Genomic DNA, 18,646 nt, shown 5'->3' with positions numbered 1-18,646 from the left:
CTCCTGTCCCGCATCGGAAGTACTTGCTCTCACATCAGGATGGCCAGGTCCTTCATCCCAATCTCCAAATGCTGCATTTGTACTCATGGGGACTGAAAGATGCCAACTTACCACCTGAGGGTACCGATGATGTTGGAAGCCAGGAAACCCACCACAAAATCCAGGCCCACCTTCTGATGTGGAACGCTTCACACTGCCTCTTGTCCACCATTGTTGAGCAGGTACTGGTAGTGGCTACTATAAAAGAATATCTGCCCTTTCTACCTTCATCGTCTCCCTAGCAAGACTTCTTTGTTTAGGCGGCCATTATTTTCATGGCATCCTGTTTATTGATCCTCAGTAGGATATAAATCTTGTGTTAATGTTCCACATGGCATCCCCAGTCGAGCTGATGCACAGTTGTGCAATTGATCGTTTGACACTGGGAACTGTTTTCTTATTGACAATTAATTCAGTCAGTAGGGTCAGTGAAATTCAGGTCGTCTAGGTCCACCTACCGTTCATAGTATTCAACCCGACTAAAATGGCTCTTTGCATCTATCAATCTTTCCTGTCAAAAGTGGTATCTGCCTTTCCCACATGGGCCTGCATCACCCTACCAACATTCTTCCATCTTCCTACCAGCGAGGAGAACAAGCTACAAAGCTTGGACCCCAGGGTTGCAGTGTCTTACTATATCAGGGGCACATAATAGGACAAAATAAATGGTTAGCTCTTTGTGGATGTCACCAGTCAAGAAGGGTAAAACAGTGACAAGGTCCACCATTACATTAAGATCTGCTAAGCTTTAAACAAAAAGGACCCTCCGGCTTTAATCAAGCATCCAGTGACTGGCATCTGCATGGTAGCAACGTGGTCACCTTTACATACTTTAGCTAAAAATGATTGCCCTATCTCTCAAGCACACAATGATGGATACTTTGATAGGTCTACTTTGCATGACTTCCATGGTTGATTGGCACCACTCAATTCCACCTCTTAGAGGGTATTGCTTTAGGACTCATTCATAAGCTGAGGAATCAGTAGGAAGAAGGATCCTTCGGAAACAATATTTCTTGTGGGTTCTATGGGCTCAATTCACAAAGTTAGATTTACATGTGTAAATGTACTCACTTGTAATCTACTTCTGTACCTATGCCTAAATCTACACCTTTTTGCTATTTATTACTTCTGAGTCTGGATTACTCCTAAATGCAAACCCACTCGGACCAGGTGGTGAAGACATCTACAAATGAATTTACAGGTGTTAAGTTACTACTCGTAACTCTTTAATCATAGTTGGAGACCTCCCTGTGGTAAATTATACAGAAATATAATAATGCTTGTTGTACTGTAAAATATGTTACTGTAAAATAAAAATTGGAATAATTAAAAAATATTTGTAACGTAGAACAAATAAAATAAAATGGTGCAGCACATTAACTTATCAATTGAAATGTTTAATACATAATTAATTAAAACACATTAATTTTATTTATAGATTTTATCCAAGATTTAAAAAACAGCCTCAAATATTTTATTATTTAATTACTATTTAGTCAACTTAATTTACAGCTATGTGTTTTCGTATTAATTTAAAATAATATAAAAAAGTTTTGTAAATATTTATTTGATTTTTTTTTAAAGTTAAATAATTCTAAAATCCTAAAATATATTTTTAAGCTACATTTTTCACACTAAAACAACAATATAAATGTAATTTAAAAGTGGAAATCGTTTTAATTATCATTATTGCCTGTGGGGTGTTATATTAAATCCCTGTCTCCGTTTTTTTTTTATGGGAGTGTCTTGCAGTACCCGTGAGTGGGCATGTATAGGACCTGACTTATTTCAAATCTTGACTGGAGTACATTTACTACTGTTTTTGGACCTTTTCACCTGTAGCAAGTTTGGAAGTGTAGCTAATGAATAACATTTATCTTACTCTATTGTGGATGATGCTTGTTGGAGCCTGTCTGTACCTAAACCACTCATTACTCCTCCATAAACTCCTACCATTTAGTATTAAGTAATTTGCATTTTCCAGCCCGTCTCCTTGTCCCTCCCACATTTACACCTAAAACATAGGCATACTTATGCAGAGAAAAGATAGGAGAGGTGGAGGTCTAAGCACATAGCTTTGTGAATCACATTTTGTAGTGCTTTAATAGTACTGATGTAGTACTACTAAAGCACTACAAAATGCAGTTTGTGATCAAGCCCTGTATCTTCAGGCAGATTCTTCAGTGCTCTCCATTCTTCAATGATGAGTTAGTGCCATGATTAATAGGATCCCAAAGTATGCAAACATATAGTATTCTGGCTGTTTGCTGTTTTTTTCACAACACATTTTATTGAGTTATAGTAATGAAATATGGCTGAGATGGCTGCCAAACATATCAAGGAGATTGTAATACATCCCCCCTGTCAACAACTGTAACATAGCAACTTGCACAGTCAGTTTCACACCTCCCACCCACGCATCACATATCCCCTGGATGTCCTATAATCACTTCAAACATTTCACATGCATTCTGATCTTCTGTGCCGTGGATCTATAGCTCCCTACCTCAGCATCCAGCAGAAAAGCAGGGGTGCAAACCGGAGCCAGGACTATGATCCTATAGTCGGCCCAGCACTACTAGATTTTGGAATGCTTTTGAGGGCAGTCTCTGGCCTGAAACACTGCTACTTCTAGGCCCATTCTGCGATCCACCCCTTCTTCCAGACCCCAATTGATGAAGGGGTGTTTCTCTCTCCACATTTTAGCAGTATCTCTTTTTGCTAACGTAAACCCCAAAAACAGAAACTGTCTTTTATACTCGTTCCCGCCAACGCTCTCTGTGCTATGATGAAGGATTACCTTGGAGTCCAACGAAACGTCCCAGGAGAGAACCTTTCCGAGGCAGGATGTCACCCCCACCAGAAATGCGCAAATGCCACAAAGCTCCAGACCATGTGGAAGTAGGTACCCTCCTCCGCCCCACAGCGGAGGCATACCGGGGAGTCAATCACACTCATGCACCAGAGGCGATGGCGTGTAAAATAGGCTCTATGTAGATATTTAAATTGTATCAAGTGGAGACGGGCTAGTATCACTGCTGCGTGGGGATTACCCAGAGCCTCTGTCCAGTCGCCATCATCTAGGTTGTCTGTCTTCCTCCCACGCCAACCATAGTGTCTAGTGCGGTGAAACTGTTTATAATCAGGGACTGATATATTTGTGTGATCCTGTGAGTGCTTAGATCTCCCTTCAGGAGTTTTCCTTCTAAACTCTGGCAGCTCCTGAAGGACCCGGATGTACAGGGGTAAGGAGTGACAAAACCTTAGGTATTGATAGATGTTAGACTTGGCATCCTTGGCGTGATCTCCCCAAACTTTTTGCCTTTGTTTCCCAGATTGTTGATGTGTGCTGAACTCTGTTTTTGCTTATGTTGATACTCTGGGCACTTTACCACTACTATCAAGTGCTAAAGTGCATGTGCTCCTATATAAAATGTATGTGTATTTGGCTTTCCATGATTGGCATATTTTATTTACTAGTAAGTCCCTAGTACAGAGCACTAGAGGTGCCCAGGGCCTGTAAATCAAATGCTACTACTGGGCCTGCAGCACTGGTTGTCCCATTCACATAAGTAGCCCTGTAAACATGGCTCAGACTTGCCACTGCACTGTTGTGGGTACAGTTTTAAACTGCCAAGTCGACTTTCAAGTGTACCCACTTGTCAGGCCTAAACCTCCTATTTTCATACATGTAAGGCACCATTAGGGTAGGCCCTAGGTAGCCCCATGGCCAGGGTGCAGTGTATGTTTAAGGTAGGATGCATACTCATGTGTTTTATTGGTCCTAACAGTGAAATACTGCCACATTTGTTTTTCACTAATGCAAGGCCTGTCTCTCTCATAGATTAACATGGGGGCTGCCTTTAAACATTATTAAAGTGCAGATTCCCTGTGGGAGAAGATAGAAATAAAGAGTTTAGGGTCTATGAACTCACAATTTAAAAATACATCTTTTGGTAAAGGTTGTTTTTAGACTGTGTGTTTGAAAATGCCACTTTAAGAAAGTAGGCATTTTCTTGCTTAAACCATTCTGCGACTCTACCTGTTTGTGGATTCCCTGTCTGGGTCAGTTTGACAGTTGGGCTGTTTGCACCTCTCCTCTAGACAGTGGCACAAAGGGAGCTGGGGTGTAGCCTACATATCCTGATGAGCCATCTGGGATGGAGGGGAAAGGAGGAGTGAATGGGCTGTGCCTGCCCTCACACAATGCAGTCTCCAACCCCCTGGTGTGTGTCAGGGGCCTGACCTGGGTAAGGCAGGATCTTACACACAAGAGAGACTTTCCTTTGAAGTTTGCCTACTTCAAAGGCAGAAAGGGGTATAAGTAGTGGACTCAAAACCCCTGAATATTAGATCACTTATACAAACAAGAGGAACCTCTGCCAAGGAGAAGAGCTGAGGAGAAGTGCTGCCCCTGCCTGTGACTGTGCTGTGTTGGCCTATCCTGCAGTTGCTGCTTCTGCCTGTGAAAGGGGACAAAGACTGGACTTTGTTGTGCATTCCTGCTTGAGAAGAATCTCCAAGGGCTTGAACTGAGCTTGCCTCCTCTTGTTTAAGTCTCAGGGCCATCAAAGACTTCCCCTGCCAGCACCTGGACTCTCTGCTGAGACTCCTGCCCTGCCAAGTGGTGCCCTATCCAGTCCCGGGGCCCTTGAAAGGTGAAGTTGGGACACAAAAACTGAAAATCCACACACAGAACGCCATGAAGGGACATTTTTGATGCACCTATTTGCAACGCGGCTGAAATTGACACACCGCCGGCTTCATCGCTGAAATCAACGCTCCACCTGCAGAGAGATCGACGCATCACCGCTGGAGAAAGGACACGCAACACCTGCTTACGGAGACTGATAACAACGCAAACCCCACGCAGCACGGTTGTCTGATACTGTGCGACCAGATTCTCCGCGCATCATCCCTGGGCGTCCAAGTAAACCCAACTCTGCGCAGATCCGACGTACCCTGTCCGGAAATCGACACATTGCTCTCTTACAAGGGAGAAAAACAACGCATCGCCGACCTGAGAAGGAAACAACGCACGGCCTCACTTGCGAGTAAGGAATCGATGCATCGCTACCTTTTTCCGACACACGCTCACCCGTGCAGCTTTATTTTTGACACTAACCAGGTACTTTGTGTAAGAACAGCAGTCTCCCTGTTTTCTAAGTATTAAGACTTTTATTCTTTTAAAAATTCATATCTTGACTTGTGTATGTTGGATTTCTGAAGTTTTGGTCTTGTTTGATTTAGATAAATATTAGCTATTTTTCTAAACTGGTGTGGTCTCCTTTTTGTGGTGTTTTCACTGTATTGCTGTGTGTGTTGGTACAAATACTTTACACGTTGCTTCTGAAGTTAAGCCTGCCTGCTCGTGCTAAGCTACCAAGGGGGTGAATGGGGGTTAACTGAGTGTGATCCTCCTTTACCCTGACTAGAGTGAGGGTCCTTGCTTGGACAGGGGGTAACCTGATTGCCAACCAAAGACCCCATTTCTAACAACAGAATTCAGTAGGGTGCATTTGATAATCACTTTGTATCTCTTTAAATTATTTTAATACCGTACTCTGTATGACATCACCTAAATTGGATTTTCCTGTGCTTTCCCATCTCTAGAAGCCATCCAAGAGGGTCACCAGTTGCAGGGCAGTGCCCTGCCACAACGGTGTCCATTGTGTCAGTTTCCCCCACCACCCCATCTGCCAGGGGCATCGTTTCCAAGGGTCTATGATTACTTGGGTTACTGGAGGAAAAAATCCTTTCCTCCTACTATAGAGGTAATCAAGCAGGGAGGCATCACCCATCGTCCAGCACTCAGACGCATTTGCTGGGTCTACCTGAGGGCTGTATCACCAGTAGTTGATAATCAGTAGGCGGGAGGAGGCATAATAGGAACCCACATCTGCAGCTTCTTCACAGTACATGGACTGAAAGCATGTTCGGAGGGCAACCTGTGCCATCCCTCCACCCCACATGAAACCACCCAGAACCTCATTAATCTTTCTGAACCATGACGTGGGACTAGTATAGGGATAATTATGAAGCTGGTATAATAGTCGATGCAGGGAGACTATTGCTGAAAATTGCTGAAAATCGCTGACAGCCCTTATCTCTTTTCCGCATGATAGTCCCAAGGCTAGATTATGACTCCACAACAAGCATATGTCTGGAGAGACAGATACTCGTAAGTATTTAAAACTCTTGGTGGATAAGATCAATCCCCATGCCCATTTCAGGGCACCGGTGCCATCTCCACCCGGGAACACCACCTATTTTGCCGTGTTCATCTATAAGCCAGAAGCCTCACCGAAGATCTGCAGGATGCAGGGTCCCGAGTTTGTGTGGTCTGTGAGGAGGAAGAGGACATTGTCCGCGTAAAGGACTATCTTATCGGGCAATGTTGCAGTCCATTTGAAGCCTCGTGCCTGGGCGTCCACCCTCATCTACTTATCTACCGGCTCCATTGGAAGAGCGAATAGCACCAGGGACAATGGACAACCAACGGTGCCATGTGCCCCTGCAGATTGGAAATGGATTAGAGACCATACCAGCAACCCAGACCGTGGTGGTCAAGTCGGCATATAATAAGCGAATATATGAAAGAAATCTGGGGCCCAAGATCAAGCGTTCAAGGAGGACAAACAGGTACTCCCAGCTGCCACCGGCTTCTCCAGCTGGTCTGCCAGAGCCAATGCATTGAATACCGACCTGATATTGTGACGTGTGGCTGACTAAGGCATAAAGCCTGCTTGGTTGGGGTGGACCAGATCTGATATGTATTTCATTAGCTTATTGGCCAAGTTTTTGGCTACGATTTTTGCCTCTAGATTTAGTCGAAAGACTGGGCGGTATTACGAGTGCTCCTCAGGAGGGTGGCCTGGCTTAAGAAAGACCACAATCTCAACATGACTTCAATCTGATGGGAGTATCGACGACTAGTGCAGAGTGAACCACTCGCAAGAGATGTGTCTTTAGCTGGGACATGAACACTTTGAACAACTCAATGAGGAACCCATTAGTGCCCAGGACCCCCCCCCCCAGAGCTCTGCTAGGGCTTAGGAGAGCTCATCCTCAGAAATAGCTTCCTCCAGCAGGGCTCAGGATTCATCAGTCATGGACCATGGGTGTAGGGCCTCAATAAATTCTATGATTTGATCTGCATCTACCTCCCTCCTTTCGAGCATAATCTGTGCCAAAATAGTCAGCAAAACTCTGAGCCACCTCTCGGGCCAGATAGCAACCTGCCCTGGTTGTCCCAGATCACCGGCACAGGCGAAATGTTGTGAGGGCCTTGCCATAGCCTGTGTAGCATCTTACTTGATTTGTCGCCCCATTGATATATGCTACTTTGAGCAGCCTGCCATACCTGCTTGGCATTGACCTGAAGCAGCTGTTGCTACTGCTGCTGAGCCAAGCCCAGCTGGCACCACGTCCCGCTACCATCCGCTCGATGGCTACATTCATCTAGTATTTGTGTCTGGAGGTTGACTAGAGCACTGGCCCTACTCCTGTGCTCTCCCACACAATAGCTAATATCTACGCCCCAGATCATCAATTTGAGCTTCTCCCCCAGTATTGTCACAGAGGTCACTGATGCAGCATTGAGGGTAAAGCATGCAGTAATGGACCGGCGCATTAGCGCCTTTTAGGAATGGTTTTGCAGATGACACGGGGACAGGCACCAGTGGAAAGCAGGACGTCTCTGTCCCACATGACGCCACAGAGACACTAGACAGTGATCAGATAGCCCTCTGGGCAATGTGTCTTTGTCAGACACTCTATGGAGGAAGCAGCTGGGGACCAACGTGTAGTCCAGTCTCGAGAATGAGCCAGGGACCGTTGAATAATATGTATATCCCATGTCTCTTAGATGATATTCCCACCAGGTGTCCAACCAGCCTAATGTGGATACGGGGGAACTTAACCTGGACCCTACACCCCCAGAACCCGCCCGTGAGCGCGCAATCTATCTATCTCTGGATGCATCACATCATTCCAGTCTCCACCTATCACAGAGAATGCTGGGCAGTTCTTCCCATAGCCCTACCACCTGATCAATGAAAAGCTGTCCTAGTGGGGGAGTCGCGTACACCCCCCCAAGTATTAGAGGTCCCCCACACAGCGTGCCGGTCACCAGCATGTATCTACTATACTTGTTTAGCCACGTATTAGTGCGCTGGAAGGGAACCCGATGAGGAATCAGGATGCCTGTTCCAGGTGATCCACTTGTGAACCCTGGATGCTATACCTGGCCAGGTAGGGAGCCTTGGAACCCATAACACGTGGCTTCTGTAGAAGAAGTATGTCAGCTCCCAGTCGCTTAGCCTGCTTCAGAACGCACCCATTTTATTTTCCCTAGGATCCCCCCCGCACATTCCATGTGATGACACAGACATGTCTTAAGGGACCTATGGGGCCCACATCAGACAGCGGCAGGTGCAAGGGTACATGTGCAGTAGTACATGGACCTAGGTAGGTGTGTGTGCTGGGTCTGTGCATAACAATAAAAAACAGTCAAACCAACCCCCTTCCTCCTCCCTCACCCCCATACTTCAGTGAACAAGAAGTATCTGTCGTGGAAGAGGCCCCCCAAAGATCCCAGTAGATCCCCATATCCCTACCCCTACTAAGAACAGCTCTAGAGAAGTTAAGTCTTTATATCTAGGGATGCAGTCAACATGCATGCTCCACACTACTTGCGCCTAGATAGACATGTTATCAACGGCCCGTATGGGGCCTGTGAACCAACAGCAGGCCATTACTTGTTAATCACACCACTAACATGTCAGTCCCCAGGGCAAGAAATATGGTGCATCTTCTCGACATGTGCTCCTCCAGGAAGAACGAAAAAGATTGCAACGCTTCCCAGTGGGTTTGGCAGGAGAGGCCTATCTCTTTGGGACAAGTTGCAGTCCATGCGGGGCCGAGTGTGTGGTTTCAGGGTCACTGATTCGTCTGTCTAGGTGAAACTACTTCTGGGGAGTTGAAGAACAACGTCGGTGAGCTGAAGACGACTCAAGCGCCGGGTATAGCAGCATGCATGGAATTTTGAGATGTTGTAAGCGCTGTTTAGCTGCAGTAAAGGATTGACGCTGTTGCTGCACCATCTTCCTATAGTCCAGGACTATCATTATGTGCTGTGATTTGTAGAGAATCTTGTCTTGGCTTCGGACAAATTTAAGGATTGTATTCCTGTCCATGTAGTTGACTATCTTTACGATCACTGGACGTGGTCTTGCCCCGCGAGAGGGTTTCCTTACCAGTGCCCTGTGGGCCCTCTCGACCACGAATCATGTTGAGAGGGAGTCTGCTGAAACCACCAATTGGAGCTATGTTGTCAAGAGCTTGTTTGTGGATGGGCCCTCGCATCTCTCAGGGAAGCCAACAAATCAAAAATTATTGCTAGAGGCCCGGACCTCAGCATCCTCTATGCGTGCTCCCAGATCCTTTGTTACGACAGTCAGGGTGTTGCCCTTTTGCTTTAGGGCCATGACTAAATACTCGACGCCAGATACTCTGGTCTCCACCTCAGTCATCCACTCCACTGCCTTCTGGAGATCTTGGCAGGGTGACATCTGAGCCAACGGCCCGAGCTTTGCATCCAGCATATCACGGGACTGCGTAATGTCCGGCAGCAGTGTCTTGTTATCCCTGAGCCCACCTGTGTCTGACAACGCAGCGCCTATGTTAGAGGATTTGTCCCTGCTGCTTTGTTTGGCTGTCTTAGAAGGTAGTTTATCTTTGGTCATGGTGAGCGAAGGGCTTGTCAGTTCTTATTGGGGCGTTTTTCTCCTCCTCTGGTGTACATGATCAGCCAGACTCTCCAACTGTGGACGCAAGGGGTGGTACGAGCAGTTAGCAATGGTTGGCTCCGCTCCATAAACTACCACCAGCAGGGAGGGAGATAGCTCTTGGTAGGGGTCCGTGCTGGATGTGTTTCCCTCCGCCTCTGCCTTTACTCCGTTGCAAGCCACACCAGAACCTAGCCTGACTGCTTCTCCAACAGGGGCATCAGCCTTCAGTGCAGCTCCCTAATGGAGTCACATGCTGGGTAGTACCAATGGTGCCTCTCTATTGTTGTGATATTACAGGCAGCGCCCACATGGGATCCTACCATGCCGTGTCAGTCTCGCCCAGAACTTCAGTATAATGTGTACCAGTGATATCTCCTCAGGCTCCTGACACTTCTTCTGTATGTCACCGATCTGCGGAGAATATGGTGTTGTGGAGAATCAGTCTAGGCCCTTACCGCCTGGTAAAGTCGGCGCACGGTGGGAGGCCTACTACTGTACAGCATTAAGATAGATGTGGTGGTGGTATTACATTGCCCCAGGTGGTCGGCGTGCGTTCTTCAATGAGTCTAACAACAGTATATATGACCAGGGGTCAGTGGCCCATCTTTCCTGCCTCCTAAATTCTGCAAGCTTGCTAGGGCTCGGTGTTTATCTTTCTCAGCCCTGTCGACAAGGGGCTTGACACAGCTGTCCTCCTGGGCATCTCCCATCGAGTCTTCAGGTAGGCACGCACCGGGCGGTGACCACCAGGCCTCCGGGTGCCGATATTCAGCCAGTCGGGTGTGCCAGGGACCTACCTGCATCGTCCAGGGCAGCCCGCCACAACCCCGAGGACCAGCAGGCAACGCCTAGGGCAGCAGCAGCGGTTCTTAACGGCTTCCACCCCCCGAACAAACACCCCCTTCGGCGCTCAGCAGCACTCACGGCTTGGCTCTGCCACCTTCAGATGCTCATCTCTCAGTCACCACCTCACCTCCAGCAGGTCTGCAGCAGCCTTACCCACGGCCCTCATTGTCCGCCGTGTGTCTTCAGGCCCCTCTGCGCTGGCTTACTTCACCAGCCGCTGCGATCCCCCTGTAAGAGCTGGCTTTCAGACAAATGTGGCCACAGGCTGTGGCCTCCTATTTGCGGCCCTCATTGCCTCATGACTCCGACTCGTCTCCTACACATCCAGGAGCTGTGACTGAGGTTATCGTCCCACCACGCTTACTACTGGGTCCTCGGACACTATTGCGATCATAAGGCATCTATTCCACCGTAGTGTGAGCAGGATGATGTGAGATTAGGGAACAATTGCGGGGAGCCCGCTTACAATATGTCCGCCTTGATGGCTCGCTACTCCACCCCCCCCACGTTTGCTGTTTTTAATACTGTCTTGGTTCCTGTTCGCATTTTTCGAACAGCCATGAAAAATTTACCAAGGAACTCGCAGAAGCACATTGGCATCTTATATGGACTGATGTTATCACATTTAGCGCAGGCAGAGTTGCTGCTCAAGTAGTATGGCACCACTTGGCAGTGCTGTAGAGCTGCTGCTGGAGAAAAATATGCAGACCCAGTATGCCACTAGGAATGTTTTCATAAGGTGAGGCATCTGAAGAAAGATGTATTAATCCACAAGAAATGTTGTTTCTGAATGTAAGTAGCTATTCCTTCAGGCCTTTCCCAAGTCTCTTCTGACTTGCTGCCAGAGGCCTTTCCCTACTTTCTACCTTGTTATCTCAATACTTATACCTAGGTATCTGCTATGGCGTGAATATCCATAGGAAACAGAGTAATTTCTCTGTAGGAAACAGAACAATGTATACTTTTATGATTGTAAGGGCTGAAGGATCATTAGTCAATCCACCCTTCTAAGCAGCCGTAGAGATGAGGCACACACAGTCACAAGATTCTTTACAGTGGAGAAATAACAGTCCTGAGTGCTTTGCTAGACCCCGAAGTATGCAGATATTCCATGAGTTTCTTTTTATATCTATCTGTGGATTTGTAGCCCATATAGTTGGAAAATTATGCACTTGATTGTTCGAGCAACGTTTAAATCTTTCATGGAACAGGGACTGCACAACCCCATGTGGGTAGGGTTGGGCTTGTTTACTAAGGGCGTGATGTAGGCCATGGCATGTGTCCTTCCATGCATCACAAAAGCATCAGTTATTCCCACTGCTAAGCCGACTAGAACTGCTGCCTGCCAACCACCATCAGTCCTGCGGTGATTTCTGTTCCTTCACAGGCGCGGCCACCATGAAGCTCCCATGAAGGTACTGAAAGTTTAATGCACAGCCATCTTCATTTAGGTGATTGCACACAAAACATTTTTGTTTTTCTGAAACAAACTCCCAAAGCGGGAGTTGGTTTCTGATTTTTTTTTATTCTGTACATGAATTCCAGGTTTTACCTGACAATGATGGGCAGAAAAAAAGTATATTTACACTGCTGGTTCCAAATAAGGCAGGTAATCTGGTGTTCGCATTCTCATGGCCTCTACCTAGTGGGCCATTGGAGTAAAGTTTCTGGTAGTTGAGCCAGCGGGACACTTCCATCAGAAAACTGGCAGTCAGATCAGCGCATAATACAGCAGGTGGACCCTGTGTTTGGTGGACAGGGTACTCTGTCACATTTATGATAGAGTACACTGTCCAGGAAACTCTAAATCAGGCCCTATTGTCGGTTTATTTGATGCAGTGTAGGAAATATATAAAAATATGTTTTAGGGCAGCCTTTAGCTCCTAGTCCACCTGTGACTATGTAGTCTGGTCCTTGTAGTTGTACAGACCTCTCCTAGGCCTTTTCACATGTCTGTCCTTGCTTTCAGTATGGGTCTCTCTTGCCCTTCCTACCTGGCCCTCTCACTGGTCATCTCTCTTCTGCCTAAAGCTTGCTTTAGTTCATACATATGCCTAAAACTCTCCTTACTTCCTGCCTAGGTCTCTCCCGGCTTTCTCCCTTTGTGAATTTCCCAAACCTTACCTACTTCCTGCCAGGGTCTCATCTTACTTTTTTCCTGATTCTATCCTGGGATCTCCCCCCACTTTCAGCCTGGGTCTCTCACTGGCCCTAACCTTACTTCTTTACAGGTTCTCTCCTTTCTTTTTGCCTGAGTCTATCCCTGGGTCTCAACTGATTTCTTCCTGGACCTATCCTTGCTTCTTGCTAGGACCATTCCCTGGGGCTGTTTTTGCTTCCTGTCAAGCACTGGTGACTCCCTACTTCCTGTATGGTCCTCTTAATCCCTCCTGCACAGCTCAATTACTCCATTTTTCCTATGTACCTCTTTTCACTTCCTTAATAAACTTATGTCTAGCAACTACCCTCAGTGTATCTATGCTCTTAGCCTAGTCCTCTTCATGATGATTCCTTCACTTCCTGCCTTGCCACTTGTTAATTCCAGCATGTGTCTCTCCTGGCATAGTTTCTTACCTGTCTCAGCTTTATTGTGCTTCCTAGCTTTTCCTCTACTTACTTCTTGATCCTTTTCCTGCTTGCCTGTCTGGGCTTTGTCTTACGCCATAATGAATGTCAGGGCTACTTTCTTCTTTGGTCTCCTTACCAGTATATCTTTACTTATCTGCTCAAAGTAGAGGACCCTGATATGCTCTGTTTCTCCTCAGAAAGGATTTACCCCTCTCCATGTTGCTGCAAAGTATGGAAAGATAAATGTGGCTGAAATCCTGCTGGAGCGAGAAGCACATCCAAATTCTGCAGGCAAGGTGAGTGTGTGTTCAAGGTAAGTGTAAATTCAGGTGAATCTGACTCAAAGCAAGTCAAGACTGAACTAGGTCTCTAGGGAAAACATGGCTGCCTATGAACCCTTGAAGATTTTCTTTGGCCTGTATGGTCCTAAAGTTCCCCTCTCTGCGTTTTGTAGACTTCAATGCACTTTCTAGCTGTTCACTGGTGATGCTCTATTGTGCTCATGACATTCTGTCTGTATAGTGGCTGCAATTTATGTTCTTCTCTGTGGGTTATTAAACTGGCTGGACTCTGGTTCTCATATCCACTTGTGCCAGTACTCTGATTAATAGGTGGGTGTTAGTTGAGGTGAGTCCAGCTCAAAGCAAGTCAATGCTGAACCAGGACTCTAGGGAAAACATAGCTGCCGCTTGTGTCATGCTGTTGTAGATTGTAAATGTAGTGCAAACAACTTCCCATGAACCCTTTTCTTTGGCCCATATGGTCCCTATGTCCCGCCTCTGCCCTGTGTAGTATTCAGTGAACTTTATAGCTGTTCACTGGTGATACTCTATTGTTCTTGTTACATTATGTTTGTATAGTGGCTGCAATTTATGTTCTCTATGGGGTGTTAATACTGGCTGGACGCTGGTTCTCATATCCACTTGTGGCAGAGCCCTGAACAATATGGCTTCCTTGGCCCCTTTTGATGTTTATTCCACACAAAGAATGCATAAACCAACTTTTCTAGAAAGGCAAAGGCCTTAGAGGAACAAATGGATGAGAAAGCCTCACCCACATGTTTGTGGCAAAAGTACACAGGGCAGAGAGATTTTGGCCCTCATTACAACCCTGGCGGTCGGTGGTATAGTGGAGGTATTACCGCCAACAGGCTGGCGGTACCTACCTCCACTATTATGACATTTACATTGCCAAAGCCAAACTGCCATTGTACCACACCAACTGCCACAGAGGTAATGACTGCCAGGCTGGAGACTTCAGTCTCCAGCCCGGCAGCCGTCACTAGGCTGCACATACATACACACCCATACACACAGGCATACCCACATTCCCCCATGCATTCATCCATTCATACACACTCACAGCAACACTCCCGAACATACATCCAGGCACACATGCAATCTCACGACACAACATGCACGTACACTCACACCCACTCATGCACATACGCATTACTCATGCATGCACACATTCACACACAGTCACACACACCCCCACTCACGCACACAACACCCCCCACCCCCCTCTCCTGTCGGAGAATCTGACTTACCTGCTTGCAGGGGGTCCTCCAGCAGGAGACGGGACGCGGCGGTGCTGCCAGCAGCAGCAGCGTCCGCCAGCAAAACACCGTCAGGCCCTATCATGGCAACAGCGCCACCTTACTGCCGTCTGCCTCCATGACCTTAGACGGAATTCCGCTAGCCTTCTGGTGGTATTCTGTCTACGGTCATAATGCCAATGACAGTCGGTAGCCACGGCGACGGTATGTTGGTGGCCGTTGCCGTGGTGGTAGGCGGCATTGGCTGCCAAGGTCCTAATGAGGGCCTATATCTCAGTCATCTTATCAGATGCCAACATATTCAGCCCATAAAGCAAATAAAGTAACCCATAAAGGGTCTTGGGCTTTCAACAGGGCAAATAGGACCCTATAGTGAATAGAATTTGTATTCTTGTAGAAAGATGGCTCTCTATACAGTGTACAAAAAAGACGTGCACTGTGCAGAGTCCACGCAAACCCACTTTGGTATCCAGCGGTAGGAAGCAGACCATCTAATGCTCTGTTTTTGTGGTAGTGTGGGCGAGCAGTTAGGTTTATCTTGGAGATGTGCTAAGTATTTGTTATACTCACAGTACCAATAAATACGGACACACACTCAAAAGAATAACTCAAGACCAATTTACAAAAGTACTTCAGATTTTTATAACATTTTAAGACCAAGAACATCAAAATCAGGTAAGTACCATTTAAGTTATGATTTTTCAAAGTTTAGCAAAAAATAGTATTTTTGTGCGTAGTTACGCACCATAGGAATCATTGGGAAAAACTTTTAAAATGCATATAAAATCAGGCAATACTTTCACAAGTGTCACATTCTAATTTTAGGTTGAGGTCTTTGAGATGTCATGTGGGCCAGCTGGAGAAGTTCAAGCGGTTCCTGGTTCAAGCAGGAGCAGTGGCTGAAGGTCTTGACGTTGGTGCAGAACGGAGAAGGGGTCGACTTGGAAACACACTGCACAGGTGGACTTAAGTATACGACCGGTGGGTTCCCTTGGACTGTAGAGGTTGTAAGGGGTTAGGGACCTCTAGAAGACCCAGCTGGTTTTCCAATGCAGGGGCCAGGGAGGCAAGGTGCAGTGCAGATAGGTCAGCCAAGGGTCGTGCGTCAAGGAGTCCTTGGAGCCTGGTGCAGGTCACTTTGATGGTGGATTGCAGGTCAGCAGGGCCACTCTGGATAGTGGTTCTTGGGTGTCCTGAAGTCCCTCGACTGGTGCTTGCTTTTGGTCCTCGGAGAGTCCGGAGTGGACTTTTCTTCTAGGTGTCCAATGTGGAGTCTAGAACCCTGGGCTATGGCACATCTCAGCTACTAGAGGTCGCAGTGCCACCAAACTTGCCACACTAGCAGGGTTTGTCATCCAGGTTCGTGGGGTCGAATTTAGTCTGGCTGCTGTGTCCGGTTCATTGATCAGCGGCCTGTCAGTGAACTCGACTTTACTGGTGTCTTGCCTGCAGGGTGTAGGGAGTGATACCTCCACTCAGAGGGAGGTTCTTGACAATTTTCAGAAGGCTGGACATCCTCTGGGGTTTCTTAGAGTTGGTCTGTTGTCCAGTCAACTCCTCAGCTATGATTGTCAAGTCTTGGGTGCAGCAGGCAGAGTTTGGCGCCTTTTTCTTCTTGCAGCAGGACTTCTGTTCTCTTGCCTCGGGTTTTCTTTGTCGCTGGTCTGCTTGTGTCCATGAAATCAGATCTGCAGGTCTAGGGATGTCCACTAAGTACTTGGTAGTGGCCTTAGGATGGCTACACCCATTATGTTACCACATAAGCTCTCACCCCAGGATTTCAGACTTCAGTCTGGTGGTGTCAGGCTGGTAAAAACAAGTCAGCAACCATGCCAGGGTTGGTAGGTTTTGCAGGGGGCACTTCTAGAGTACCCACTGGGTAAATTCAACACTGGCATCAGTGTCGGGTTATTATTCTGAGTTGTTTGATACCAAACAGCCCAGTATTCAGAGAGGCCATCATGTAGCTGGGGAAATCGTAAAGACCAGTGTCCAGCACATGTATTTGCCATGACTTCCCTGTACACTTACTATGGCCCTCATTACAACTTTGGCGGTAAAAACTGCCTACCGCCACGGCAACGGCCGCCAAAAGACCGTAGTCGCAGCTACCAGCCGTCTGCCATATTATGACCACAGCCGGATTTCCTCCACAAGAATGGCGGAAATCCGGCTGTGGCCATGCCGGCGGATGGCGGTAAGGTGGCGCTGCTACCACCAGCAGCGCCAGGCCAGTAGACCGCCGCCAGCCGTATTATGACCTACTGGCGGGCGCTGCCGGTGGTAGCAGCGCCCCGTCCGGTCTCTTGCCACAGGACCCCCTGGATCTAGGTAAGTCGGGTCTCCGACAGGGGTTAGGGGTGAGGGGTGTTGTGTGTGTGTGGGAAGGTGTGAATGTATGTGTGTTCGTGAAGGCGGGTGTGTGTTGAGTGTTGAATGCGTGTGTGCATGTACGGACGTGTGAGTGCGTGTATGTTGTGAAATGTGAATGCATGTCTGCGTGTATGTTTGGAAGTGTGTGCGAATGTGTGTGTGATTGGATGTATGCATGCATGTAAGCATGTGGGAATGGGTGTGTGTATGCATGTGTGTGTGTGAGGGGGTGTGAATGTAGGGAGGGGTGGGGGGTTCGGAGAGGTAGGGGGTGGAAGGGGCAGCTGGAGAGGAAGGAGGGGAGACCCCTATCAGTAACAGGAAAGGAATTCCCTGTCACTGATATGGCTTACTGCCATGGTTTTCGTGGCGTTATGAACGCGTAGGCGGGGTCATAATCCTGCAGGAGGCACAATGGCACCCGCTGGGCTGGAGATGGATATTTCCAGCCCGGCGGCTGTTACCACCGTGGCGTTCGGAGTGGTACATTGACGGGTTGGCTTCAGCCAACCCACCAATGTCATAACATGTCGGTAAGTACTGCCAGCCTGTTATCACCGATCGCCGGGGTCGTAATGACCCCCTATGTCTTAAGATTTTGTAAAGACCACAGTAGGGGCATATTTGCTCATGCAAACATATACCCTCACATGCATTATATTGCACTCTGCCTTAGGGCTGTAAGAGCTTCTAGAGGGGTGACTTACCTATAGGGCAACCAGTGTTAATGGACAAGGCACTCTTGGTGAGTGCCATGTAAAGTTGCACTTGCAATGGCAGTCTGCGTGAGGCTGCTGTGGGGCCTCCCAGAGTGGCACAATTGGTGCTGCAGCTCTGGGGGGCCCTCTTCAGTACCCATGCTGTAGGTACCAGGGGACCATTTATAAGGGACTTACAAGGGTGGATGAAAGAGTTTTGGGGAAAGAGATCTGGCCCTGGGAACCTGTTTAGCAGGGGCAGAGGGCACTTACAGTTTGAAACCACATCTTTTTTCCAGGCAAAAGATGCCCTTTCTCACAATGCTTATGCAACAGTAAGAATAAGTTTTACTTTGGGCCCAATAGTATGTTTTACGCCCTTATTTTAGGATTGATCAAACCACATGGCATCTGCGGAGGGGGACACTTTCGGTAGTCACATATTTGTCAAGGATCTTATCCCTTGTTATGCCTAATGTGATTTTCGGGATCTGAAGAGACTCTACGGGCTGATACATTTTGCCACCTGATAGGATGACTGAAACAATTTCATTCTCCTTCCGATTTTTAAACCTACCTTGTGTACCTTTGGATAAAGGGAATTCATTTGTGTATACACAGAGATAATTTTAACAGTACTTTGGATCTCTTATCTATCCAGTAGTATTTTTCTTGAACTCCCTCACACTGAGGTCGAGACAACTCTGATAGTATCACCTTATAAGAGTGGGATGAGTCAGCCAATGATGAATCATGCCACAAAAGTGTGG

The 18,646-nt window shown here is 47.3% G+C and overlaps 1 protein-coding gene across 5 annotated transcripts in view; it reads left to right on the top strand.

The window, feature by feature from the left end:
* Window positions 1-18,646, top strand: part of ANK1 (ankyrin 1) — an 869,955-nt gene that overhangs the window by 241,773 nt on the left and 609,536 nt on the right. For all 5 annotated transcript variants that reach the window (XM_069214086.1, XM_069214083.1, XM_069214082.1 and 2 more), the window contains one exon: window positions 13,445-13,543. In XM_069214086.1, coding sequence (XP_069070187.1) covers window positions 13,445-13,543 — 99 coding nt within the window. The remainder of the gene's footprint in view (window positions 1-13,444; window positions 13,544-18,646) is intronic.

The sequence above is a fragment of the Pleurodeles waltl genome, chromosome 11 (genome assembly GCF_031143425.1).
Source record: "Pleurodeles waltl isolate 20211129_DDA chromosome 11, aPleWal1.hap1.20221129, whole genome shotgun sequence".
Taxonomy (NCBI): domain Eukaryota; kingdom Metazoa; phylum Chordata; class Amphibia; order Caudata; family Salamandridae; genus Pleurodeles; species Pleurodeles waltl.
Note: the sequence above shows the minus strand (reverse complement) of the source record. Positions and strands in the feature narration are given on the sequence as shown.